This window comes from Panthera leo, chromosome C2 (assembly GCF_018350215.1).
Source record: "Panthera leo isolate Ple1 chromosome C2, P.leo_Ple1_pat1.1, whole genome shotgun sequence".
NCBI classification, from domain to species: domain Eukaryota; kingdom Metazoa; phylum Chordata; class Mammalia; order Carnivora; family Felidae; genus Panthera; species Panthera leo.
Window position 1 is genome coordinate 87,811,187 of NC_056687.1, and position 26,575 is coordinate 87,837,761.

The window sequence follows — 26,575 nt, forward strand, 5'->3', positions numbered from 1 at the left end:
GTGTGTGTGTAGATACACACACACATAAGGTGGCTGCAATCATAGATTGTATGCAATTTTTCAACTTGATTTTTCAGTTAATATGATGTCAAAGTATTTTTAAGTGCTAAGTGATATATTGCATTTCATGATTTATTTAACAGGTTTTCTGTTGTGAATACTAATGTCGCTTCCAAGTTTTTCGCCGTAATATATAGTTACTGCGAAGAACAATTTTGCTTTTGGAATTTTTCAAAGGATTTCCTCTGTAGGGTAATACAGACTTTAAAAGGAAAAATGAAAGTACCAGCTCTCAAAACTGCATTCAAGCCAACCTCCTTCAGGTCCTTCCTGTGTCCAGCACCATTTATCAGGTCTGGTTTCTGTCAGCTTCTGCAGGCAGATGAGCCTTGCTTAAGTTGCAATATGCTGGTGTAGGTAGTTGTGTTTCCAACTCCACCAAACCCAAGTAATAGTATAAGGTCAATGAGGAAAAGAGAGAAGCGGCAGAAAATAAACGGAGAGAAAGCAAATATTTAAAAATGGCCAGAGAATTTTATGAATGGATGTGCTCCCTAAACACAAGTGGGAGAGCTAGACTGAGATGTGTAATTGTCGTTTTGTCTTTTATTAACATTGCCTCTGCCTTTCAATCTTTCTTCTCATTCCTCCACTCCTCCCCTACCCCATGCTACTTCTTCTTCTAAGGACTTTGAGGGCTGCATGGGCTTGTCCATCCTCTTTTCACCCTCTCATAGTTTCTGCTTTCCTTCCTTGTCATATGTCTTTGAAAGGCAATTTTTATCACTTTGGTTCAGTATTTATTGAGAATTTACTGTGTGCCAGGAACAGTGGTAGGTGCTGGGGATTCACTGTGAACTACAAAGTCTGTGCTGGTCAAGAGGATCGTGGGAGGCTCTGATTGAATGGATATTCTGAAAGCAAAGCTGGAGCTAGCTAAGTGATGAATAGGTATGTGTGTTCATGGATGAAGGGCATCTATGACAGGGAATAGCCTTTGCAAAGCCATGCAGTGGGAGGGAGCACCGAGAGTGCAAGGCGGTGGGCCAGAGTGTCAGAAACCCTACTCCCTCAATGTAGTGCCCGTTCCTCATTAACACTTGCCAAACATGAGGCTCAGTTGCCTCTTGCTTTCCTACTGGCACTCTGTCTGGGTAGTTGGGTTAAATGATTCTGAAAAGCCCCCGGGAGTCCCCAGTAATTTACCTTTTCTCATCGTGTCTGTAAGATGAAGAGGTCCGGCCACTGGTCCATATAAACATCTTAGAGGATGTTGATCCCGGGGCTGTTTTCCTTACAGTGGAAGTCCTGGAGGAATGGTGAAAAGACCTAGAAGGGGAACACACTGAAGTTAAATCCATTGCCTTGAGTGTGGGGAACTCTGTATCAGTAGCAACCAATAGCTTCGGTGGATCGACTCTCTTAAATAAGGCCAGGTTTCTGTTGCTATAGGGCAGTGGTTCTCAACCTTGGCTGCATATGAAAATTAATTGGGAATCTTTTAAAAACCAGATCCCTTCCTCAGAAATATGCATTCAATTTTTAAAAAGTTTCCTTGTTTCTAATGCACTGCTAGGGTGGAGAGCCACAGCCGAGCCACTGCCGTAGGGAAACCTGGTTAATTGATGTTAGCATCATATTCCTTCTCCACAAATCTAATTTTGGTATGGTTTCACACTCTTTGGTACACTCTATTTTGGTTCAGATTTGGATACTAAAATTCTATTTCTCCTTTCCTATTTAAACTCTTTTCCTTGATGTTGACAGATGTGCATATTGGATGACAAAACATCATCTTTTATTTTTATTTTTTATTTAAAAAAAATTTTAGTGTTTATTTTTGAGAGACAGAGAGAGAGACAGACAAAACACAAGTGGGGGAGGAGCAGAGAGAGAGGGAGACACAGAATCCGAAGCAGGCTCCAGGCTCTGAGCTGACAGCACAGAGCCCCACGTAGGGCTCGAACTCACGGACAGTGAGATCATGACCTGAGCTGAAGTTGGAGGCTCAACTGACTGAGTCACAAGGGGCCCCAAAACATCATCTTTTAAATATGCTCTGCTGTTGCCAAAGCTGTTGGGTGCATTCTGTGGTGTTTGAGTCTCTGAGAAAATCACAGCAGCAGGAGCAGAAGCAGATACTCTCTGGTTCCTAGAGGCTAGGTTTATAGGATCAAGAGTCAGGATGTTAGATGAATGTTGTGTTCTCTTGGTTAGGATTTGGCTTAGGGGTAAGTTTTTTCATCTCTAAGCATAGCACCGAAAGCAGTTAGCTATTATTATTTGTTTTCTGCATAATAGTCACTTTCTAGGGATTTAGAAATATGAAATATAGAAATCTTAATCACATATAAAAGTTAAAATAATATTGAGCAAATAGAACAAAGGAAGGAAGGAAAGTGATTCCTTCATGACGTACAATCACTTATGACTTCATTTTTTTGGTTGAATACTATTTTAATGGGAGGCATGAGACTGGAAATACTAGCTATTATATGATATATTAGCTACTACATGCCAGGCACTTTGCATATATTATTTATTCATATATCTTGAGATGTATATTCATATATCCACCTTGTGCTTATATAATGAAAACTGCAAGGTGGATGGTGCTATTATTTCCAGATTACAAATGATACTTCCAGGAGATTGAAATATTTGCTCAGATTTAGAAAAAGTGAAGCCATGCTTCAAAACCAATGTCTGCTTGCCTCAAATTCTCATGTTCTCTGTAGAAAGACATATTATGATCTCAGCCCAGTGAATCTCAAACTGTAATGTGCTTGTGAATTACCTGGGGGTTTTACAACAATGTGGATTCTGATTTGGTGGGGTCTGGGGTAGGGCCTGAGTTTTTACATTAATAACACAGTCTCAGGTGATGCTGTTGTTGAATGTCTTCAGAAAATACTGAGCAGCAAGGGCTCAGAGCATGTACTTAGAGTCAGTGGTTGATTAGAGGCCCAATTTTGTCACTATATAACTGTGTGGCCTTAGGAAAGTCACTTAATTTTGCTAGGGCTTGGTTGTTTCTTGTTTTTTTTTTTTTTTAATTTTCCCAATGTTTATTTATTTTTGAGAGACAGAGAGAGACAGAGCTTGAGTAGGGAGGGGGCAGAGAGAGAGGGAGACACAGAATCCAAAGCAGGCTCCAGACTCCAAGCCACCAGCACAGAGCCTGATGCAGGGCTCAAACCCATGAACCGTGAGATCATGACATGAGCTGAAGTTGGATGCTTAACACACTGAGACACCCAAGTGTCCCAGGGCTTGATTGTTTTTAATCTGTAACATAGAAAGTTTGAAATAGAGAACCTTTATGATTGCTCTCAGGTCCAACATTTTGTGATTCAGTAAATGGTAGAAGGAATCCAAGCATATTCAATTCATTGTGTACTGCCTTTCTGGGTCTAGGTCTGGGAATAGATTTCCTTCTGCAACTCTGGGGCCAGCATTCAAGAAGGAACAGGGACCATGGAGATAGCAGGGGTTTGGTAACCAGTATAGATGAAGAAAGGATACACCTGAATGGAAGCCCTTAACAATTTTAGAAAGGCTTAGAAGTTGAATCTGATAGCTATTTTTAAAAAAATGTTTATTTATTTATAAAGTTTTTCTAAATGTTTATTTATTGTTGAGACAGAGTGAGACAGAATGTAAGCAGGAGAGGGGCAGACACAGAATCCGAAGCAGGCTCCAGACTCTGAGCTATCAGCACAGAGCCCCTCATAGCTCAAACCCATGAAGTGTGAGATCATGACCTGAGTTGAAGTCAGACACTTAACTGACTGAGCCACCTAGTTGCCCCTATTTATTTTTGAGAGAGAGAGAGAGAGAGAGAGAGAGAACGCATGTGGGGGTGAGGAGAGGCAGAGAGAGAGGGAGACAGAGGATCCAATGTAGGCTTTGCGCTGTGAGCAGAGGGCCCTATGCAGGCTCTTGAACTCAAGAACCATGAGATCATGACCTGAGCTAAAGTCGGAAGCTTACCTGACTGAGCCACCCAGGTGCCCCCAAATCTGCTAGGTCTTTAAATGACTTGGATCTGAGATACTGAAAGTTAGTTATGTTCCTTTTTGAAGATCTGTAAAACACATCAAATAGCATGGAGATTAAATCCATTACCAAAGCCAGTCAGCCTTCAGGAGATAAGAATGATTTGAATCTAAGTTGAATGAAATACTCCATAAGAATGTGGACTGGCTTAAACTTCCAGGAAGTTACTTCAGCACTGACTCTAGTGGAATCTTCTGCTCAGCTCAGTCACTCTGGAAGGACTAGGGACGTGGAGTAGACAGAAAACTGGCACACTTTGAGTTAAGGTAAAGCAATAAATTAGTGAGTTCCTGCCCTGTTACTGGTTATTAACCAGCATTTAATAGACACACCATACACATTATGGATGCTTTGAAATCATTCTAAGTGCAAAGAGCTGCAGTGATTTTAATATGCTTAGGATACTTTCAGACTGTGTGTCATTATTCTAGCATGTACCTGGCTCTGTCGTTTTAAGATATGGAAAGTGGGAGACGAAAGATATATTCATTCTAATTAACCATGTAAAGCTTGTTAGAAGGGACTCAGTGACTCCTCAGGTTAGGTCACTGAGTGGAATTGGGGTTTCTCCAGCCCAATGTCCTTTCATAAAGACAAACTGTTATTTAAAGCCTGTTAGGTTTGCTGTTAATTAAACTGAAAAGGAGTAGCTGCTTTCAGGACAACAGTATAAAGGTTCTGTGGAAGTTGAAAAAATTTCCAGGCTTCAAAGAAACTCCCAGGATATGTTAATGGAAGTTGATTTGGAGGCTCTCTGAGCTCAAAGGCAGTCCTCCTGAACTCTTAAATAATTACCTCAACTTCACTCACATTCTAAGACAAGGAACATCTCATTTGAATTGTGATAAGAACAGTGATACAGAGACAGAAAAAAACACTTTATACAATTTTGCGATTTGGAATCCTAGCATGAGCAGAGACCTGTGTTAGTGGTGGCACGGGCTGTGGGCAGGGGGCGGAAGCCTGGATCCAGTTCCATCACAAAGTGACCTAGGACTTGCAGTGAGCCTGGCAGGGCCATGACTCGTGTGACTCCAGATGAATGTGGTCGAAAACCCAGCAACCTAAAAGACCCAATCTCAGCCTTGAATGAAAACAGGGTGTCTGTGAGAATGTGACAATTTCTTTGTCTCAGGAACTTACAAAGGGCCTCTTTCATTGCTCAAGCACACCTTGACTCTGGTTTCTACCTCCTTGACTCTGTTCAAGCTTTCTCTCTGCCTCACTTCCCAGCCTGGTGAAGGAGTTTCTTTGTCTCCAGGGCTGTCTCAGATGTCACCTCTTCTGGGAAGCCTTTCTCTGACCCACGGTAGCAGCTCCCTCAGCTCTGCTCCCAATCCTTGGTACTCCACTTCTGTTAGAGCAAGGCATGGTCTCTCCTGCTTGTATGCAAATCTGCCACCCCTGCTAGGCCACAGGCCCTTCCAGGGCAGGGCTGCATCTTACATACGTTTATGGCACAATGTAGTTCACACAATGACACGCTGCTTATGTTTGCCGCCTGACTGTCCAAGTAGCCATTTGAAAGCATAATTGTTGGTATGACTCTGGCCTCCCGTGTTGTGGCTCAGTGCTGCTGGGTGCAGCTGCAGCTCCCTCCTGACCAACCCTGAGCTCAGCACAGGTTGTCATTCCTTCCCCCACTCACACCTCCTCCTGCTCCTTCTCCTGATTGTCCTGTTCCCTCTGTCTCTTTCACTGACTTGGCCAAAAGTTTCTGTTGCTTGCTGAATTGTCATCCAATAAGGTTTTCTTTAGAAAGGCAGCATGGTCCAAGGAGAGCCAGATGGGGCCTATTTGTCTGTTTGCCTCCTGGCATCACCAGCTACCAACCGTGTGACCTTGGACAAGTCAGTTTAACACCTCGGCGTCTAAATTTCCTCAACTGGAAAAATGGGAGTGGTGACATTTGTTTTTCTGGGTTGCTTGGAAGATTAGTGGAGTGACAGATGCCTAAGGACCTAAAGTGAGATCGAGGCACATACTAAACATCAGTTTCTTTCTTTTTCCCCTTGTTATTAATTTTTATAGCAAATGAATGGGATTTTATCTTTTTGTAAAAAAAAATCCAATTAAGTTGCTTGGTACTTGCACATTTAGACTATTGATTTTTTTTTTTTTTTTTCTGATGGGTCAGTGGCACTCAATAGAGGAAAAACAGTTTTCTGAGATACTGAGATCATGAAATCTGAAGTACTTCCTCATTCCCGTTAATTTCTGGTATGTATCCTAAGCCGGGAGAGCAAAAGACAGTGTCCCTGAACCCTGGCCACACACTACAACCACCTGAGGAAATGTCTAACAAACACTGGGTCTCCAGCCTGACCAGTGAGGATCGTTGGGGTGGGGACCTTGCACTGGAATGTTGTATAAAAGCTGCTTCAGGTGATTCTGATGTGCAGCCCAGGTGAGAAACACGGCTGCAAACTCTCAGGTTCTGATTTCATTTAAGTTGAATCCTTTATGGAGACTCGCCCTGTCTCTAGAAGCTTCAGCGGGAGAGTAACATTTCTGAGTACTGTTCTGGGCAGTGGCTTCTCCACTGGAACCAGTGCCGAGGCCTCGGGGTGACAGCTGCAAGGACGAGTAGCATATGAGGCAGGGGAAGAACAAGCGGACGGATGCCGTTTTCTGGTGTCGGTGGCCTTGAGCTACGCATATGGGATACTCTTAACGCACTCTGCTTTATTAAACAGCAAGCAGGAGCCAGCAGAACTATTTAACACATAATTACATGCCTAATCTTGTGTAAAATTGTAACACTAATGACATCACAGCAGCAACTTGAAAGGTCACTCTAAGCACAGAAATTTAGGAATGCTTCTAATCTGAGAGACACTATCTTTGCAGACGGCAAATTATATGTTCTCCATAGGAACCGAGTTGTTTTGGCTTCAGGGCCTTTGGAGGGAGAAGCCAAATGTATGGTGATAATTTTAGACCTAGTGATTTAATGTAGAAAACACTGGTACATCTTAAGAGCCGCTTTAAATGTCTTTGGGATGTTTCTTTCTAAAATAAACTATGACGTCTTGTTTTAATGAGTTCATTTGGGCGTCCATTTGACGACATTTGTGAAGTGCCTGTACGTGCCAGGCACCGTACTGGGTGCTGTGGGTGACAGGCCATCATATTTGCTCCTAAGGAGAGTGTACAGTCTATGGAGGAGTGGAATAACAAATCGACATTTGCACTCTACCAGAACTGCTCTTTCTAAGGGTGCTGTGACTTCCCAGTAGGCATATCTGATAGTTTCTTGTCTCTTCACATCTTATTTAACTTGCTCAGCTTACGGAATTTGACATTAATATCGTTGGTCGTTTCCTACTTCTAAGATGCTTTACAACCTTGACTTACAGGACAAGGCTCTCTTGTTTTTCTTTCTCGCTCTCTAGCTGTTCCTTCCGTTTCTTTGTTGGGTGCCTGATCCTCTCTCTGCCCCCTAAATGTTAGTATCATCTGGGGGACTAGTCAGTACCATTGAAAAGCCTTGTGACCATATCTCCTAACAGGGATGTGAAAGACCTTTCCTCCCCAGTCTGATGCCTGAAAGATGGAGTGAATGGCACTGTTTGCTGCTCAGTTGTAGAGGTAAAGAAGGGTATCACTGAACACTAATGGCCTCTTTGAGAGGAATCAAATAAGAGAAAATGGGTTCTGTGAATTTTTTTTTGCAGACTGCTTTTCAGCAGCCGGGTTGACAATGTTCGGACTCCTGTGGCTGGAGATGGGTGCAGGAGTCACTTGTGACCTGTCACATATGCTGACTGGACTGCTGCTCATGTAATCAGGATGTGTTTGACTTCTGCTTCAGGAGGACACAGCCCGACTTAAATAATGTACCTGTCCGTTAGCCTGCTGGTGACTTGGCTCACTGAGCATAGCATTTCTGAGGCTCTGGGCTTCTAATCTTCACTCTGTGGCCGAAAAGTTGTATGAATGAAGGCAAAACACTCCTTTTATCCTCAATGTTGCCATCTGTGAAAGGATGTGGAACTCAACGCTATTCTTTTAGTGAATTCAGTTCTTAACAAATACTGAAGACGTAGCATGTGACAGGCACTGAGCTGGGTGTTGGGGATATATTGCTGAACACAAAATGCATGGCCCCCCTTTTATGGACCTTACAGTCTAGAGGAGGGACCAGATCGGCCACACAGGGGTGCATGGGGGTCTTTAAGGTAAGATTGTTATGCATGTGCATATAATGAAGCAAGTTGTACATGACATCTACAGTCACAACAGCTATCAGAAATAATTGTCTCCAGGCTTAGTTGAAAAAGCCTTGAAATTAGTTGCAGGTTGAAATCCCAGCTCTACAACACAGTAATTATATAACCTAAATACATTGTTAAACTTCTCTGAGCCTCATTTTCCTCATCAAGAAAATCGGAGTAATAACAGATATCATAAAGATTCACCATGCAGATAATTTGAAATAATGTATGACATTGAGTAGGCACTCAGTAAATGTTAGTGTTTTTCATTTGGAGGAAATAGAATCTTTTTTTCCAAATTGCCATACGAATATATCAAGTCCTTCTGTTTGAGTCATTTAAAAAAAAAAGAGTCTTATGCAGAAATGGAACACATATTTCTACATGGGCTTAATTAGTCCACTATTCCATAATTCATTTCTTAATGAGCTTTTCAAGCAGATAATCACAACTGATGTTCAGTTTGATTCCTTCCATGCTACATATTTAAAACTAGTTTAATTGTTAAACATTCACTCTATTGGGCATCACACATACACAGCTGGTGTGAGAAAACCTGCTCATAACTCACGTGTGCCTCAGATTGGTACAAATGACAGATTTATGCTGAAACCATCCATCTCTTTTTGGTGAATATGGTTTAATTCTTCTATTTCAGTTGAAAATCAAGGACGCTAAACTATAATAAGAGTTTTTTTTAATAGAGAAGAGCTAGAAATGCCAATAATAAACATAAAGGTATGAGGTTCTTCTCCAGACCTATACAAATAATGCATGTAGATGAATTGTTTCATGAAATACAGCAATCTGTTTGGGAGCTCTCGCTGCTTACCAGAAGAGGAAGCCAATATCCAGAAAAGTAAGTAAATTGTCTCAAGTCACAGCTATCAACTATTGATCTATAAAGTCATGATTCAGAATTTCGAACCAACCCTGTCCAACTCCAAAACCCATGCTCTCTCAACCTCTTTTGAGGTTTTGAGACCGCTTTTGCCTCCTGGCCTCCTGTTCCTCATATATAACATGAGAGAAATGAAGGAGATGAGTCTAAGTTTCCTTTCATCTGAAAAATTTTATTTCGTTCTGCTTTGGAAAATTGCAGTCAAGGTCTATTCCTACAACATGGCTTTATAATTTCACTTTGGTTAGATATAACTTCTTTCTATATTACATTCTGTTAATTTTTAAAATGAAGTCTTCAGTAATGCTCATGGGAAATCTAGTAAAGTAGAGGGAGGAGAAATTAAGCACCAAATAAGGAGGCAGAATGAAATCCCCCCATGACTCTTGAAAAGGATTTCAGTGGACCTAGGCATTTCTGTAGAGCGGGACATCTTGGGTACAAACCCTGTCTTGGTGTCAGGATTCCAACAGACTCTTCTATCTAATTTCTCCCACTCCCTACGCTGCCTCACCACACAGCTCATTTATAACTCAATTGTTAAATCACCACTCTATCCCAAGGAGGGGGCTGTGATCGTCAATGCTTTAGATGCTGTAGCATATTGGTGAGAGAGATATTTTGGGGGCAAGAGAATATAGTTCATAGGTCCAACTGTGGTCATCACTGAATGGACTTTATTTAGTCCATGGTCTCTCCTAGTAGGTGCTCTGAACGGACTACTGATAATATGTGTAAAATTCTACTCCTGGAGGAAACTAGCATTCTGAACTTGCTGTTCTCAGCCTCAAATTGAGTGCGCTATCTCTCTCTTTTTGCCAACAGGATTATTCCTTTGATTTATCCTTGTCTTTAATTGCTAAATGGAATAGTGGTAAGAAACCATGAGCTCTGAAAGCAGAGTAAACTTGAGTTCATGTCCCATTTCTGCCCTTTTGCTATCAATATTACATTGGATACAAGTTAATTAACTTCTCCGAGTCTCAGTTTCCTTATCTGTGAAGTGGGAATATGATGTAATCTTCAAAATTTTTTTGTGAGGATTAATTACAACAATGAACCTGACATTACTGGCAGCTACTTATTTATATGTAGCTATTTATTTATGTGTATATAAATAAATGTTTATCTGTATATACTAATATACCTAATATGCCAAATTAATACCATTATTCTGATAAAGGGATTTGAGACAGAATTCTAAGAAATCATTGAATACTAGCTGGAAGAGATACCAGAAATATTCTAGGACATATGCCAATAATTAGTCCTGGAGATTTTAGGTTTTCTTAGATAAGCTGTTTAAGGCTTCAGGTAAAAGGCAAATGGGTCTAATTATAAAAGTAGTTTTTCATGATGCAAAGTCACTAAGTCGGCAAAGGAAAATATTTTTTAAATTCTAAATCCTACTTTGATTTGGTGGAAGGAACTGTACTTAAAGATACAAGAAAAAAAAAAAAAAAAAAAAGAACCAGCAGCAGAAATAGTGATTCCTTTTTGAAGGCCACAAGTTGAAGAAAAACCCATTCAAACTGCTTGGATTTTGTGGTGAAATACTCTTGACAATATATGTTAGCTATATAGTTCCTTTTAAAATGTATGTTTTTATTATTGTCTAAAAAAGGCCTGATGTGATAATTCAATTGCTAAGGATAATTATAACATAAATAATATAATTACCTTGGAATAGGTTGCTTAAATATCTTGCATCTTCTGCATTTTGTAGCATATATGATTTTGGCTTCCACATTAAGAACTAAGAAGCCAGGAGACTAAGAGAAACCACCGAAGATGAGCGAGTGTCAGAAATTGGAATCCTACACATCTACCCCTAAATAACCACCCAAATTGGAAAGAAGCAGCATGGAGGCAGATAGGGTCACTTTTACCGCTCACTTTCATTTCTTCCTTGCTCTGTGATATGGGGTGAGTTAATTAACCTCTCTGAATCTCAATTTTGTTACCTGTAAAAATGAGGGGGCCTGTAATATCTACCTCCAACAATTGTTTTGGTATTAAGTGAGAAGACATGTTAAGTGCCTGGAGTATGATAGGTACTAATCAATGTAAATCTCTCTCTGAAAGGAACTGATTTCATTACCTTGTCCAACATCTGTTATCAAGACCCAGAAAAACTGCCTCTTTTCAAGCAGGGAAAAACAGCCAGTGTATATGGTTGGTGTCTCGAAAAAACGGACATCAAGCCATTAAGAAGCATTTATTGGGGCACCTGGGTGGCTCAGTCGGTTGAGCGTCCAGCTTCGGCTTAGGTCATGATCTCACAGCTCGTGAGTTTGAGCCCCGCATTGGGCTCTGTGCCGACAGCTCGGAGCCTGGAGCCTGCTTCAGATTTTGTGTCTCCGCCTCTCTCTGATCCTCCCCTGCTTATGCTCTGTTCTCAATCTCGCCCTCAAAAATAAATAAACATTAAAAAAATTTAAAAAAGCATATATTAAAAGTTGCTTCATATTAGAAGATGTTAAACATATAGGGATAAACGAAAGAAGTGATTTCCCTGTCCCTCACACCTCAGCCACTCAGTCTCCAAATTCTTGTATATAATTTCTTACTATCTCTAGAGGACCACTATTCAATGAAAGTATAATATGAACCATATAGGTAATTTTAAGTTTTCTAATAGTCACAATAAAAAAATAAAAAGAAAGAGTAGAGATTAATTATAAGAATATATTTTATTTAACCTAATATACTCCAAATTTTATCAACATGTAATAAAATAAAAATTATTAATAGAATAATTTATGCTTTGTTTTAAAAAAGAAAATGAAGGCTTTAAGATTGAGTGCCTGTTTTATACTTGTAACACAAAGCAATGCAGGCTAACCATATCTGAAGTGCTCAGTAGGCACATGTGGACAGTGGCTAGTGTTTTGGACTATTTTCGAATCTACCCTCTGTCACTACATCAATTTTTGTGACAAAAATAAAACACAAAAAATAATCGTCATTTTCATTTATTGAGTACTTGCCATGTCATGAGTCTGGTATTTTATATGCATCACATTGACAACTACCCTATTTTATGGATGATGAAGCTGAGGCTTACAGGGATTAAATAATTTGCCCAAGGTCATACAACTTTTTAAATGACAGATCTGGCATTCAAATCCAGGTCAGTCTGATTCCACTGTCTATCATACTGTCTGTCTGGTTTCCTCGAATAGCTAACTGGTTACCTGTCTTACAGCAGGACATTTTGATGTGGTTATGTCATAATAGCCACTTCAAATGTAGTGCCATTATTTTATCATTATCACCTAGTAACTTTTGTCACAGACATTCTTGACCTTCAGCAGTCTTTGAGCCTGAACCTATTCATGAGGACCAGCCAGACCCTCATTTCATTCTCAAGTCACTTAGAGGTATAGGGTTGGGGTGAGATGCAGGGATATAACAGGAGTTCAGAGTGGGTCAAGATTGCTGGTGAAAATGCCAGCATTGTCCCTAAAAGGGATGAAGTTTCCTTAGCCGAAGCCAGATCTAGGGCAGGAGCTATACAAGAGGAATCATACCAGGTAGCAAGACATCTATCAAAGACTATCGGGATCATTTGAAAAGGATTTAGGGGCTGACTTGAAAGTGCAGAGATAGAACAATCTGACTATTAATCAGAATAACAACTAAAATGAATGGAAATATAACAAATATGTTTAATTTGTGATTTCACAGTATTATTTTAAAAAGGCAACTGGTTACCATTAGAAGATGCTAGGAAACAAACTTATTACGTTGAAAATTGGTGAGTATAGGGAAAGAATCACTCATCCTACGTTTCCAATATTAACAAAAGCACTGGGAAACCAAATAGCTAAAGTAAAGTTTGTCTTTATAGAAATATTTCACCTAATTAAGGAAGATTGAACTATCATCATTTTTCAGCTCTTAAGAAGCTAAAGTTCTTAGGCTTTGATCATCAATGACTGTTATCATCAAAAAAGAGTATCAGTTATGAATTAGTCTTGTGAAAAACAGAAACAAAAATAACCAAACTTGAATCTTATCAATTCTCTGGAGCCAACAAACAATTTATAGAAAACAAAGAGGACAGAAGAACATGTTATAAAATATAGTGGGGACGCAATCAATGAAATTGAGACTTTGAGAACAGATACCCTGGAGTGTTTAATAAATAATTGCTAAGATAAAATAGAGAAGGGGCCTGTAGATTAATGAGACTTAAAAACATATTTACCCATTGCAACATTTGAATTTTATTCAGATTCTGATTTACAGACTATGAAAGGAAAAAGTCATGTTCTCTTCTGTTTTTAATCTTTATTGCAGTCCATTTCCACTAGAATTATTTTTTCTAAAGCATACTTTTAGTAAGGTTATGTCCTTGTTTAACATCCATCAATGGCTTTCCATTATCTGTAGGTAAACCCAAGAAATATTTCACAGGCTCTAAATACTCTAAAGAGGGTGATATAAACATGAACTTTAGGGAAGGCTTTCTAGATGAAGGGGAAGTTGATAGGCAAAGAAGAGGAAGAATATTAGACAGACGTTCTGGGAAGGGCAATCGAATATGTTCTCTGATGTGAGCATAGTATGTAGGGATTGGGTGGGAGGTTGGAACTTCATGAAGTGGAGGGTCCGTGTTGTGTAGCTAGAGTGTGAAGAGCTGTGAAAACCAGGTCTCAGAGGAGTTGATACTTGGTGCAGTGGGATACATCATTGCACTTTTCCTTTTGCTCCTTAAATATCATTATAAGATGAAGCTCTTCTTTTTGTAAATTTTTTTAAGTTTATTTATTTTGAGAGAGAGAGAACATGAGGAGGGGAGGGGTAGAGAGAGAGGGAGAGAGAGAATCCCAAGCAGGATCCAGGCCATCAGCACAGAGCCTGATGTGCGGTTTGAACCCATGAACTGTGGTATCATGACCTGAGGTGAAATCAAGAGCCAGATGTTTAACTGACTGAGCCACTCAGGCGCCCCAAGATGAAGCTCTTCTTTAAAGCAGTGATTCTTAATTTTTTCCCCTTCATGACACACATTCTCATGCAGTCTACTCCATGGGCATCACCAATTTCTGAAGGTCAGGCTGCAGCATAGTCTCCCAGTTATGCACCAGCTTTAATGTGGTGGCCTTCATAACCGATCACAGTACAGTGTGTCTCGTTACCCCAGTGGAGAACCCCTCTTGTGCTGATGGTGGTAAGGTAGAGCCCAGCAACCTGTTGGCAGGAGTTTGGGTCAAGAGTGCTAGGGCTACAATGAGGAATATTCTAATTGGCTAGTCCAGAGCCAGCAGACAAATGCAGGTCCAAGACTGAAGGACAAATACAAATGTCAAGAATTATATTCAGATTCAAAGACTGGCTTTAGTGTGTTTCCAAGAGGGAAAGGTGTTCAGGATCATGGAGAATGACACAGTGGCTTCTGATCCTCTCAAGATCTGAGACAAGTTTGGCTCTATGATGCAGGGAGCGAGCCTGGAACAAGTGAGGAGAGGGTCCTGACATAAGTGAGGCAGGCTTGGAGGCAAGTGCTTTCCATCTTTATTGGCATGTGACTCTCTCCTTTCCCCCTTATTGACTATGTGGCTATCAGTTGGCACTTAAGCATACCTTAGCTTGTTTCCTGATTTTTAAAAATAGACTTATTATTGGCACATGGAAGGAACTCCACCAGGTAGCTCTTTTAAATGGATTTATCTCAAAGCTTCAATTATGTCAAGGTCAAAAGATGACCCATTTCTTTTTTTCTGAGCATTCTCACCTTATATAAACTGATGCCTAAGACCAAAATAAAGCTCTTCTCAAACTCATGTTTGCCATATTGCTTTCAAAACATGTCAGTGAATGAAAATAAACACTGCAAACAAATTGTAGAGGGAAAAGACAGTCATTGTTTCTTTCAAGGAACAGAATTCTGTAAGAAACAAAAAGAAATGCAGCTGCAGTAGCCAAGGATAGCTGCCACTTGAGGACATTTGGCTAGACTTGTCCCTCATGAATTGTGGGACCAGGAAGATTGCTTCAGATGCTGTGGTGTATTACAGATCTAGAGTTTACACAGCACAGGGACAGCAGGTTTATTGAGGGAAACTAGATGACAAACCAACCTAAGCTGGTGTTAGTGACATAAATATTTATGCGATATGGAATTCACCAAAAATATTCAATTACTATAAACACCTATTTACTGCTTAGTGATATGTTAAGCCCTTTGTCATCTGAGACTCGTAAGATCCTTAGAGGTCATTCTTTTCCCTTGTATCTGATGCTTCAATTCTTTGGAATGTTCTAAAGAAGGAGTTATTTGGCTATTGATTAAAAAACGCTACTGGTGAGGAATCTACTTCCCCTGGAGACAACCTCCCCCCATTGTTGGACAGTTCTATTTGTTGGAAAATGTTTCTATAATTTGAGCTGTAATCTGCCTTCCTAGAGTACCATATTGTTCCTGGTTCTGTGTCTGGATTGCTTTCCAGCTGTTTCAGTCAGCTGTAATATTCTGCCAATACTTCTTCACTATAAACTGAACATTATCTAACTGTTTATCACATTACATGATCTCAATTTCTTTTCTTATTTCCCACCTTAGGCCATACTCCATTGGGTAATGCCTTTCCCAAAGTATCATGGGCAGAACAATACTAAAATTTATTATTTAATAGTGCTATATTTAAAAAATTAATTTAGTTGCCACAGAACCTTTATAAGATAGGTATTCTTATTATTCCTATCTTACTGATGAGGAAACAGAAGCAGAGAGACTTTAAATAGCCTGCCAAAAGTCACGGAGCTGATAAGGAGAGGACCAAGAAAATGAACCCTGGCTGCCTACACTCAAAATCTATACTCTTAAACACTGTACAATTGTATTTTTCTGAATATATTACTTCTAGTATCATTTGATTAGGCTGAGAATGGCAAAACTATTACCTCCTTCTGTGTATGTATCCTGAGATCACATTAACACTTTTGGCCATTATGACTGACTGATACAGACAGGGAATTAAATCAAGAGTCAGATCCTGAAATTCCACATCTGTCTTGCAGAGGCCATGCAGAAGTCCTTATCTGGAAGATGATGGAGTCCTATTTTGCATTTAATATGATGAATCATAGTGTTCATTTTTTATTTTGATATCCATCACACATTTTTGAGCATGGGGGCAAGCCACATGATCCTATTTACATATTGGAAACACTACTCTGAAGCTAGAATCGAGGATGAATTGGAGCGGGATGAAATGATAAGCAGGGAATTACATGATGATGAGGGCAATAATCCAAGCAAGACCCAAAAGGAAGTGGAGATGGTAAAGAACAAAGAGACCCAGGCAGTGTTTGGAAGGTGTGAGGTCGGAACTCAGTGACTGATTGGATTCAAGGGGGAAAAGGTGATGGGAGGAAGATTTAAGAAGGATTTTCAGGTTTCCCTTGAGGACTGTGTGGATGGTGGCATCATTTACCACAGTGGGGAATATAGTAAAGGGAGGGGTGCTCTGGGGCAGGGGCAGGGGGGATGGAGTTTGGGGGAGGGCAGGGATGGTCAGGAAGGATAAAGGAAATGTCAAGTGAAACACCCAGTAAAGGGCTGCAGGCGGTGGATGTGTGTAGAAACTCGGAAGGTCCAGCCGTGTACGACGTGCTGAAGTTTGGCTTTTGTTCTTGTTCTTGGGAGCCCCAGAGGATAAAGTCCCTGCGCTGCCCTTGATGTCTTCCTGTGTCAAAACTCAAGCAAAATGCTTCTGATTTTCTTTATTGCCTTGTCAGTTGTAAATGAATTTACATTTACATAAGGAATAATGTTTGACAAGAACCATGTTCATCACTTCAAGATGGTCCCCAAATACTTGAACAGGGTGACCGTTTGGTATAAGTGGTATGTTTGAGGATAGTAAGTGATTATCTCTCAAGAAAACGAATTCCTATTTGTAAGAATCTGATATTTTTGTGTAAAAACACAGGAAGTTTACATCCCAGTAAAATAAGAGTTAAGAGTCTGTTTTGTCTAGAATACAAATGTTAGGTCATTTTTCCTTAGTTTCCTCTCTTAAAAAAGTATTCTCCTTGTTTTTATCTTTTAAACAATTTCTGTGAGTTTCTCATTCATTGATGCATTCAATTTATCCAATATTTGTTAGAAACGTACTAGATCAGGTCGCATACTGCATGTGAAGGATTAATTCCTTTTATTTGGCCATTATCAGAAATATGGGAATTCTTAAAAGAAATCAAACACTTAACGCACAATAGTGAACGTGGTGACTTGGCAACAAATATTGATTGGTGAACTGCTGGCCATTTTTAATAGCCTACTTATTCTTGTGGGAATCGAGTATGAATTCTTGCTCCAGAAAGTCAAAGATGAAACAGTATGTGTCTCTGAACTTTGATGCATTTCTGGAGTCCGGCTGCAAATATTACAGAATATTCAGAAAGCAGTTCTGTCCCTGCATTTGTATGAGGATGATTCTGGGAGGCCTATTAGCCTCTGTAAGTTGAAATCTTTTGCTATCTTACAGAGGAGTTTTCTATTTAAAATTAAGGTCAAAGAGACAAGGAAAATACTAAGGTGTTAGATAGAAGGAACACACATTTGACCTTCAAAACTGCCCTAGGTATGACATCTAAACTGTTGGGATCATTTTGAGCTATTGTCCCTACTGTCTGCTCTTCTTGGATATATTTTCAATAGGGAAGAGAAAGATGGCAAAGTTGTTCTAAGTTGGAATGGACAAAAGGAAGTTCTTGTACTTCTAGAAGTAGTTCTTGGCAAGCCTATTACATGTGTCTCCTTTCCAGTCCAGAACTGGGTCTTCTCAGTGTGTGCTTTCCTCAGTGTCTGTGGCACAGGTCTGGCCTCATGTACGCCTACCTCTCCTGGTATATAAATGAGAGCAGAGGACCCACTGAACCCCAGGTGTTCTCTTGCTCAACCCCATCGGATCTAATGCATTCTTCAAGACTGTGAGTAGGAAACAGGGCCCTTGGTTATTGTAATGGACTGAATGTTTGTAATTCCTAACCCCCAAGACGATGATATTAGGAGGTGGGGCCTTTGAGAGATGATTAGTTCACAGGGTGGAGGCTTCATGAATGGGATCACTGCCCATATAAAAGAGACCCCAGGGAGCTTCCTCGACCTTCTGCCATGTGAGAACACAGTGAAAAGATTGCCCATTTGTGAATAAGGAAGTGAATCTTCAGCAGACATTGAACCTGCTGGCACCTTGATCTTGGACTTCCCAGGCTCCAGAACTGTGAGAAATAAATTTCTGTTGTTTATAAGCCACCCAGTCTGTGGTATTCTGTTATAGCTAGCAGATTGCTCGGTGGAAGACAGACATAGTAAGTACTCTGTAGGTCTCTTTCTTATCTTACTCATCTTTATTTCTTTTGCTCTGTATCTTTCCAACATCCAGCCTGAAGAAAGGAGTAGCCCTGAGGGCTAGGATTGTAGCTGAAGCAGAAAACCCTGTCCTAAAAAAACCCCCTAAGTTAATGTGTTTGAATAGGGGCATACTGAATATTTGCTCTGTGGCAGAAATGAAAAATGTAATGGCTTTCTGACTGTAAATGAGAACTGGCAAATGGGGAACCCCTTACTTCATGCAGGTCAGCAATCATTTCAGTAATGGAAGATGAGGTACCATAAACTTTCAGGAGACTGTGCCTGCTAAATTTCTAGAGTCCCAAAGGGGACATTGTTTTTTGAGTATTTAAAAACATTTTCTTAAAATTTATTTACTAATTTTGAAAGAGACAGAGACAGCACAAGGGGGGGAGGGGAAGGGAGGAGGAGGAGGAGGAGAGAGGATCCCATGCAGGCTCCATGCTACCAGCACAGAGCTGGGCACAGGGCTTGAACCCACAAAACCGTGAGATCATGACCTGAGAAGAAACTGAGTTGGATATTTAACTGACTGAGCCACCCAGGCGCCCACCCCCCACAAAGGGGGACATTGATCTGGAGTATGGGTTAATGAGGAGAGTGAGGAGGAAGGGGCAATGAACATGCATATGTGGTCTTTTCTTAGATGAGGGCATTCTCACTACAGTCCAGTAAAATCATGTTATTTTTTCTTAAGTTTATTTATTTTGAGGGAGAGAGAACACACGCTTGCAAGCAGCAGAGGGTCAGACAGAGGGAGAGAGAGAGAGAATCCTAGCAGGCTTTGCTCTGCCAGCACAGAGCCCCATGCAGGGCTCGAACTCACAAACTGTGAGATCATGACCTGAGCCAAAATGAAAAGCCATATGCTTAACCAACTGAGCCACCCAGGTACCCCTGTAAAGATCACGTTCTGAGTGTAAGAGTGTCCTGTTTTGTTAAAAAGACATGTGTCTGAACAAAGGGGTAAAGCCTATTTGATTATTCTGGACTCAGATTAAAAAAGGGGAATGAGCTGGCCTGAGATTATTAAGCACATACTGCTATCAAGAAATAATCACCATGCAAATATATAAAGGTTATATTGATTAGTAAGAAAGCAGTAAAAGAGGAGTAACTTGCCAGAGAATAATGAATAGGAAATAAAATGTGTTTAGCAAGTGTTAAGACTGGATATCAGGAATCTCTCTGCCTTGAGCAGAGGGAGCAGACAGAAGGGCCCTTCAGCCTTTTCTCTCTTCCCTATTCCCACATCAGGGCAGTCAGGGCTTGTTGCTCTGGAGGCCTGCCTGACACTATAAGATGCCCTGGCCTACGCCGGGTCTCCCTTTGCGAATATGGAAGGGTTGTAATGGAAATCAGCAGCGAAAAGTAATGGATACCTTGTCCTTCTAAAAACGTCATCCGACCTCTGTCTTTGAAGTGATAGAGGCAAGTTGTATGGGTGCCACTGGCTTTGAGTTCTGAAGAAACCACCAAGGGGTGTTCAGGTGAGGCTAAATCCCTGATGGGCATAGGAGATGGTGAGCGAGGACCAAATTGAGCTAAGGTGGAGAGTGGTTGCTACCAGTTAGATAAGACACCTGACTGTTCCTGCATGTTCTGGTTCCTTAAAACTCACCTCAAACAAATCACTTTTTCAACGTGTGTTTATTGAACACCATTCTATGCAAGGCATTGTTACCTACATAGGAAAATTTAGTAGGGAGTAAAACCGGTCCTCATAAAGCTACTAAATTAAACCATATGAAATTGAAGATATTTGGCCATTTTTGACCTATGCAAATGGCCATTCCATACGGTTTAACCGAATGTATTCGAGTGGGGATAAGGAGATGAAAAATAAATGAGCCAGTACATGTATCATGTCCATTGGTGACGAGTGCCTGGGGGGCTGTCACACAGGGTAAGGAGGGCCTGATCATTTATATACATCAGTCAGGGAAGCCTCACTGATAAACTCATATTTTGGTGAAGCAGTAAGGGATTGAGCCAGTGGTATGGAGGTAAGAGATCTCACCTGCTGGCAGGAGAATAGCAAGTGTAAAGATGCTGAGGTGATCATGTGCCTCTTGTTTTTGAAGAACAGCAAGGAGGCCAAGTGTGGCCCGAGCATTTGGGCGGCGATGGGATGGCAGGAGGTGAGTTAGAGAGTTAAGAGGCAGGCGGCTAGGTCTCTAAGGGGCTGGAGGCTAGGCCAGCACTTGGCTTTTGCTCAGGTGACATGGGGAGTCATTGCAGGACTTTGAGCATTGGAAGAGCATGATCAACGTAGATTTTCCTGGAATCGCTGTGCCTGGTGTGTTGAGAACAGACTGCAGAGGGCAAGGGTTGAAGCACGGAGTCAGTTTTTGAGGTCATAGAAATAGTCAAGACCCGAGAGGAGGGATGTGTGGAGTGGTGTGGTAGCAGTGGGGGTCTTGAATACCTTGTGAAGGTAGAGCCTGACGGGACTTGCTGAGAGCTGAATGTAGGCTGTGTGAGAAAAAGAGGAGGTGAGGGTGATTCTAAGATTCATATGCAGCTTTGCTCTTGTCAGGTGAACAGAGATAAATGATCAAGCAGACAGATAATTATCAGTTAATGAGTATGTATGCTCTTCAAATCTCTGACTAGATTTTGTGCAATTGTTTTTCCCAAGAGTAAGTATCTGTTGCTCTTACCCCATGTTTATAGGCATTTCTATTCATTCACTGCAAGAGCAATCCTAGTACCAGCAAACAGCACTGGGTGCTGCCTCTATCACTTAGCAAAGGCGTGAGGTATCTTTCCTGGAAGCCTCACACAACTCTGTTAGATGAGGTGAACAAAAAACCTCTGCGGAGAGGTGGCTGTGGTTAGATGAGATAATGCATGTAAAGTGTCTAGCAATGACTATTTTATATAAAGGCAGTGATAATAAAATATGTACGGACACCATTGAGGTGTTTGGCAGCCCTCTGCACTACTTTCACACATTTTGTGTTATTTTAACCTCTGGAGCTTTTATTTTATTTTATTTTTAAGTGTTTATTTTTGAGAGAGACAGTGTGAGTGGGGGAGGGGCAGAGAGCGAGGGGGACAGAGGATCCGAAGCGGGCTCTGTGCTGACAGCAGACAGCCCAATACGGGGCTGGAACTCAGGAACCATGAGCTCATGACCTGAGCCAAAGTCAGAAACTTAACTGACCGATGGGGCGCCTGGGTGGCTCAGTCGGTTAAGCGGCTGACTTCAGCTCAGGTCATGATCTCACGGTCTGTGAGTTCGAGCCCCGCATCAGGCTCTGTGCTGACCGCTCAGAGCCTGGAGCCTGTTTCAGATTATGTGTCTCCCTCTTTCTGACCCTCCCCCGTTCATGCTCTGTCTCTGTCTCAAAAATAAATATAAACATTAAAACAAAACAAAAAACTGACCAAGCCACTCAGATGCACCCTTCTGGAGCTTTTATACTGAGAACAATTTTTATGATGGTTTGTTTTTTTATGTTGGTAAAAAAGAATGGTTATTCTATCTCAACAACTTCACTGAAAATTTTGTGACACTTACACATTGATAAAAGTAAGTGAAAACCACGCTAGGCCCTGTCTGGCTCCTGGCCCTGCACAATGTTACCCTTGGTCTCTACCTTCTGGCTGTACTGGCTTGAGGCAGTCCCTCGATCAGACTTGGGCACTCAGTATCAAGGTAACCCTGATGCTCCTGTCTTTTATTTTTCTAAGTCATTAAAACCAGATTTCTGCCTTGATTGCTATCCCCAAATTCCTATAGATATAACTTAAATATTATCCACTGACCCTGTCTGTGAATGTGGGACCTGCTTTCTTCCTGCGACAGCCTCTCTCAGAGCCTGGAGCTTAGTTGGTGAATAACTTCCTGGTGACCAGGACCCTATTACCAGGGTAACCATAGAATTTAGTGCCCAAACTGGAAAACTTTGAGAGTGAAACACTGAGCTATTCATAACTATGCATGGACAACCCTATTTATAACATATAACCATAGGTCTGGATTAGCATCCGACAGTCCAATTTTTGGCTATTGTTCCAGCATCCACTGGTACTTTCTTTTACTGTTAAATTGTCTTGATTTGGACAGTAAATTGTATAACCCACCAACTGAGTTATAGAAACCTACTTGGAGCAGATGTTTTTCTGTTAAATGGTAACTTTATCAGAGACTGAATTCCTGGATCTGTTTCTGAATTATACTCCTGTCCATTTATATAATTTCCTTATTCTGGCATCAATAAAGTGTTGATTACTATAAACTTCATGGTACATTTTAATATAGGAAAGAACTAGTCCATCATTTTTTTTTCTACCAAAAACTTCTTGGCTATTCTTTAGTATTTACTCTTCTAGATGAATTTTAGATATAGCTTGTCAAATTTTGTTTCAACAATCTTTTGACTTTGATTGGAATGACTCTGAATTTTGGACCAATTTGGAGGGAATCAACATTTTTACCAAATCAAGTCTTTCTGTACTTTCTGCCTTCCTGCCTGGACTTCTGAATATCATTGCTAACTGTGGATTTGCAATTCATATGAAGAGAACCTTTTGGGATACCCCACTGGCTGGATTTGTTGCCTGTCTCCACAGTTATTATGGATCTAATGCCTTGTACAAATGACACCATCTATCGGGGTCTTCTGGTGGGTCAGACCCCACTTCTATCCCACCCCAGCATTTCAGCCTGACTGGTGTAAGAACTGGTCATGCACGAATAAACCATAAGACATGATAAAATGGACTTTCATTAAGCAGTACAAGCATTCTTACTCTCAGAGAACTTGGAAATGCATTTACATGATATATTACTGTGATGGGAATGTAATGGTCAAAAAAAAATTAAATGGTTCTAATGAATTCAAGGTAAATTAGAGACCAGACATACAGGGGGTGAAAAATGAAATCGATGAGGTCAATTAAGGAAGGCACATTTGGAAAACTGGAGGAGTCTTTGCACTGCAGGTGGCAGGCTACTTTTCAACGTCATCCTGCGGGGCTGGTTAATGTTCACTGATCCTGTAAATGTAACTGTTTCTTCCTGGGGGGGAAGGAGCGGGTGGTGTTTGGGGGTTTGGTTTACTTTGGACATTAGACAGTGCCTCCGGGTAAGTTGGCTATTGCTGTCACATTGCTGTTCAATGTTCGTACATCACTGGGTGTCCTTCTCTTTCAGGCTTCACTTGTGCAAAATTAAGAGAAATGTGTGAAAATTAGAAACACAGAATTGATGAGTCTGGCTGAGTTTTTTATTTGCTCGGTGAGCTAGAGATGGGGCTCTTTGTTTATGCGGAGGGAATTACGACACAGGTCAGTGGGATAAAAGAGGGGAAAATGCAGATCTGCAGCCTGAGAGTAGATGCTCATTGTCTCCAGTAAAGGGAGGGCTCCTCTGGAGAAATGAAGTGGCAAGGCAGGGATCCTGAGAGCAGTGCCTCTTGACCTTTTAAAATTCATGCCTCCCGCAGTGCTTTTCATTCTGTTTTCTGACTAGTCTTGTGAGATACTGTGATTTATAATACGGAATACATATTTGGTCTTCTTCTGTTTCTGGCACAGAGCTCCTAAAACCCTTGGAATTTCCTAAGTAAGGAGAGCAATAAAGATGTCTTTTGTTATGTTAATGAGGCAATTTTTGGCAAGCACCTTTGGTTGGGGGCTGGTTACCAGAAAAATCGACCTTGTAGGTTAGAGGGTTGGAACTTTCCCACGCCCAACCCCTGGGGAGGAGGGTGGGGCTGGAGCTTCCATCAATCACCAATGGCCAAATGATTTAGTCAATCCTGCCTATGTAATGCAGCCTCCCTAAGACCCCAAAAGGATGAAGTTAGGACACACACAGAGATTTAGGGAGGGTGGTGTGCCTGAAGGGGGGCATGGAAGTTCTGAGCCCTTTCCCCACACCTCGCCCTATGCATCTCTTCCATCTGGCTGTTTCTGAGTTATATCCTTTTGTAATAAACAGGTATGCTGGTAAGGAAAATGTTTCTCTGAGTTCTGTGTTTTAGCCACTCTCACAAGTTAATTGAACCCGAGGAGGGGGTTTGGGGACCTTCTGATTTGTAGCCAGTAAGTCAAAAGCACACGTAACAACTTGGAACTTGTGACTGGCATGGTGGAGGCAGAGAACAGTCTTGTAAGACCTGATGCTGTCTCCAGGTAGATAGTATCACAATTGGATTGAGTTGTAGAATATCCTGCTGGTGTCTGATAAATGCTTGATAGTGTGTAGGAATCACTTCCTACCCTCCCCACCACACATGCACGTGCATGCACACACACCCACACACCCACACCCACACACACACACAGAAATTGGGTCCAGGAACTCCAAAGATCTTTCTAGACAAGAACATTTTGTCAAGTGTTACTTTCAATAATGTATATTACAGAAAACAAACACACAAAAATACTGAATATGCTTAAAAATCTACTTATGTATTCCTTTTTCAATTTGAGGTCCCTGTTTTGAGTGCAGTATGTAGTCTTCAAGTTGGTTTGGAAACTTGATGGCTTTAAAATTCTTGAAGCTGCTGCAATTTGCAAGATGCAAACAATGGTGGCAAGTGTCCTGGGCTGGGATATGTGGATGATGTTGGTCTCGTGAAATGGGTGGAGAAGGAGAGCAAGTAGGATCAGGCAGAAGAAACTCTCAACCAAGACAACTCAGGGATTGGGGGAAACTGGCTTTGGGAGAGAGGCTGCTGCACCACTGGGGAGGCAGATGGCCCAGGCATCAAGGTTTGAGGTCCAGGGGAGAGCAGGTGCTAAGTAAAGAGTTGCGGAAAGAATCTTTGAATGAATTGTTCTGGGGAAATCTGTACTTAAATTCCTACCTGCATGGAGTAGATAATGGAGAAAGATCATCCCTGGGAAAAGAGACCTGGCAAGAGCCAGCCAAATTGAATGTGGACACAGCAGCCCCTGGTGATGCAAAATCAGATCAAAGGAGAAGGTGTCTGGACAAAAGTCCTGTCCAATGGATTGAGCCAATGTGGAGTGTATGTGCAGATGCGAAGCACTCCATCTCAGGGCTAAACAGGCACAGACCTGCATACAGCTTCAGGTGTTGGGTTGGACATGTCAGGTGGCTCTTGACTGACATTTTGTGGGTGAGGTGAAGTGAAGGTAGATGAGGCAACAGTGGTCATAACTAAGCACCTTATCGTAATCTGATCTAATCCCTAGTTCTAACATCTAATCCCTAGTTCTACTCACAGGGGTTGCAGATGGATGAAGGAGATGTTTTAAAGTACTGGTTCCTTGTACAAAACGTTCCTACCTTTGCATTTACTGAAGAGTTTTATGCAAATAATTACTTTTTAAGAGTTTGGTTTGTGTTTCTGTCTGCAACACATGAAGAGGCATGGCAGAAATAAAATAATAAAATATGAAAGTAATATAACAAAATTAAATAAGAAAATATGAAAATAAAACAATTCAAGATCACAATGCAGTTGTCACAAGGCAATGAAATGAATTGCCAAGTCACTTGCCTAAAAGATATTTTTCCTAGGAATCTGGAAGAGGGAGGTATCTCCTTTTGTGAGGAGGTATGGGAAGATTTTATATACGAGGTGGGATTTGAGAGGAATTTTTATGTTTTCATAAGATTTGGAGAGGCAGAGAGGAATGGTGATGTGCAGAAGTAGATGTGGACAAAAAGAACTGCAGTAGGTATATGGTAGGGATGGTTTGTTGGAGACCAAAGCAAGTCTTAGATCGAGACTAAAGAAGGGAGAAGGGGACACAGGAAGGTCGAGCATAGAATAGAATATTTGGAGTAGGAAAGATAGGATACTTTGTGTTTTACAATTGCCATCTTCTTAGCAGAAGTAGCAGAAAGGGCATTTAAGTAAATGTGAGGGGAGCAGAGATAAGCTTGGGGGTATGATAAACAGGGGAAACGTCTAGAATGGCAATTTTTGAGAGGTTCTGGGGATTAGGGAACCGACAATGATTAATAGAAGCATTGCCTTGTACAAAACCAGAAAGGATACAGCCCCCCCGCCCCATATGCACACACACGTACACACAGGC

At 41.1% G+C, this 26,575-nt stretch overlaps 1 protein-coding gene across 1 annotated transcript in view; it reads right to left on the reverse strand.

Moving 5' to 3' along the window:
- KCNMB2 (potassium calcium-activated channel subfamily M regulatory beta subunit 2) overlaps nt 1-22,359 on the reverse strand; it is a 54,335-nt gene extending 31,976 nt beyond the window's left edge. The window contains exons 1-2 of the mRNA XM_042903031.1: nt 22,322-22,359; nt 1,207-1,329 (exon numbers count right to left, since the gene is read on the reverse strand). Coding sequence (XP_042758965.1) covers nt 1,207-1,262 — 56 coding nt within the window. The 5' untranslated portion in view covers nt 1,263-1,329; nt 22,322-22,359. The remainder of the gene's footprint in view (nt 1-1,206; nt 1,330-22,321) is intronic.
- Nucleotides 22,360-26,575: the final 4,216 nt, after the last annotated feature.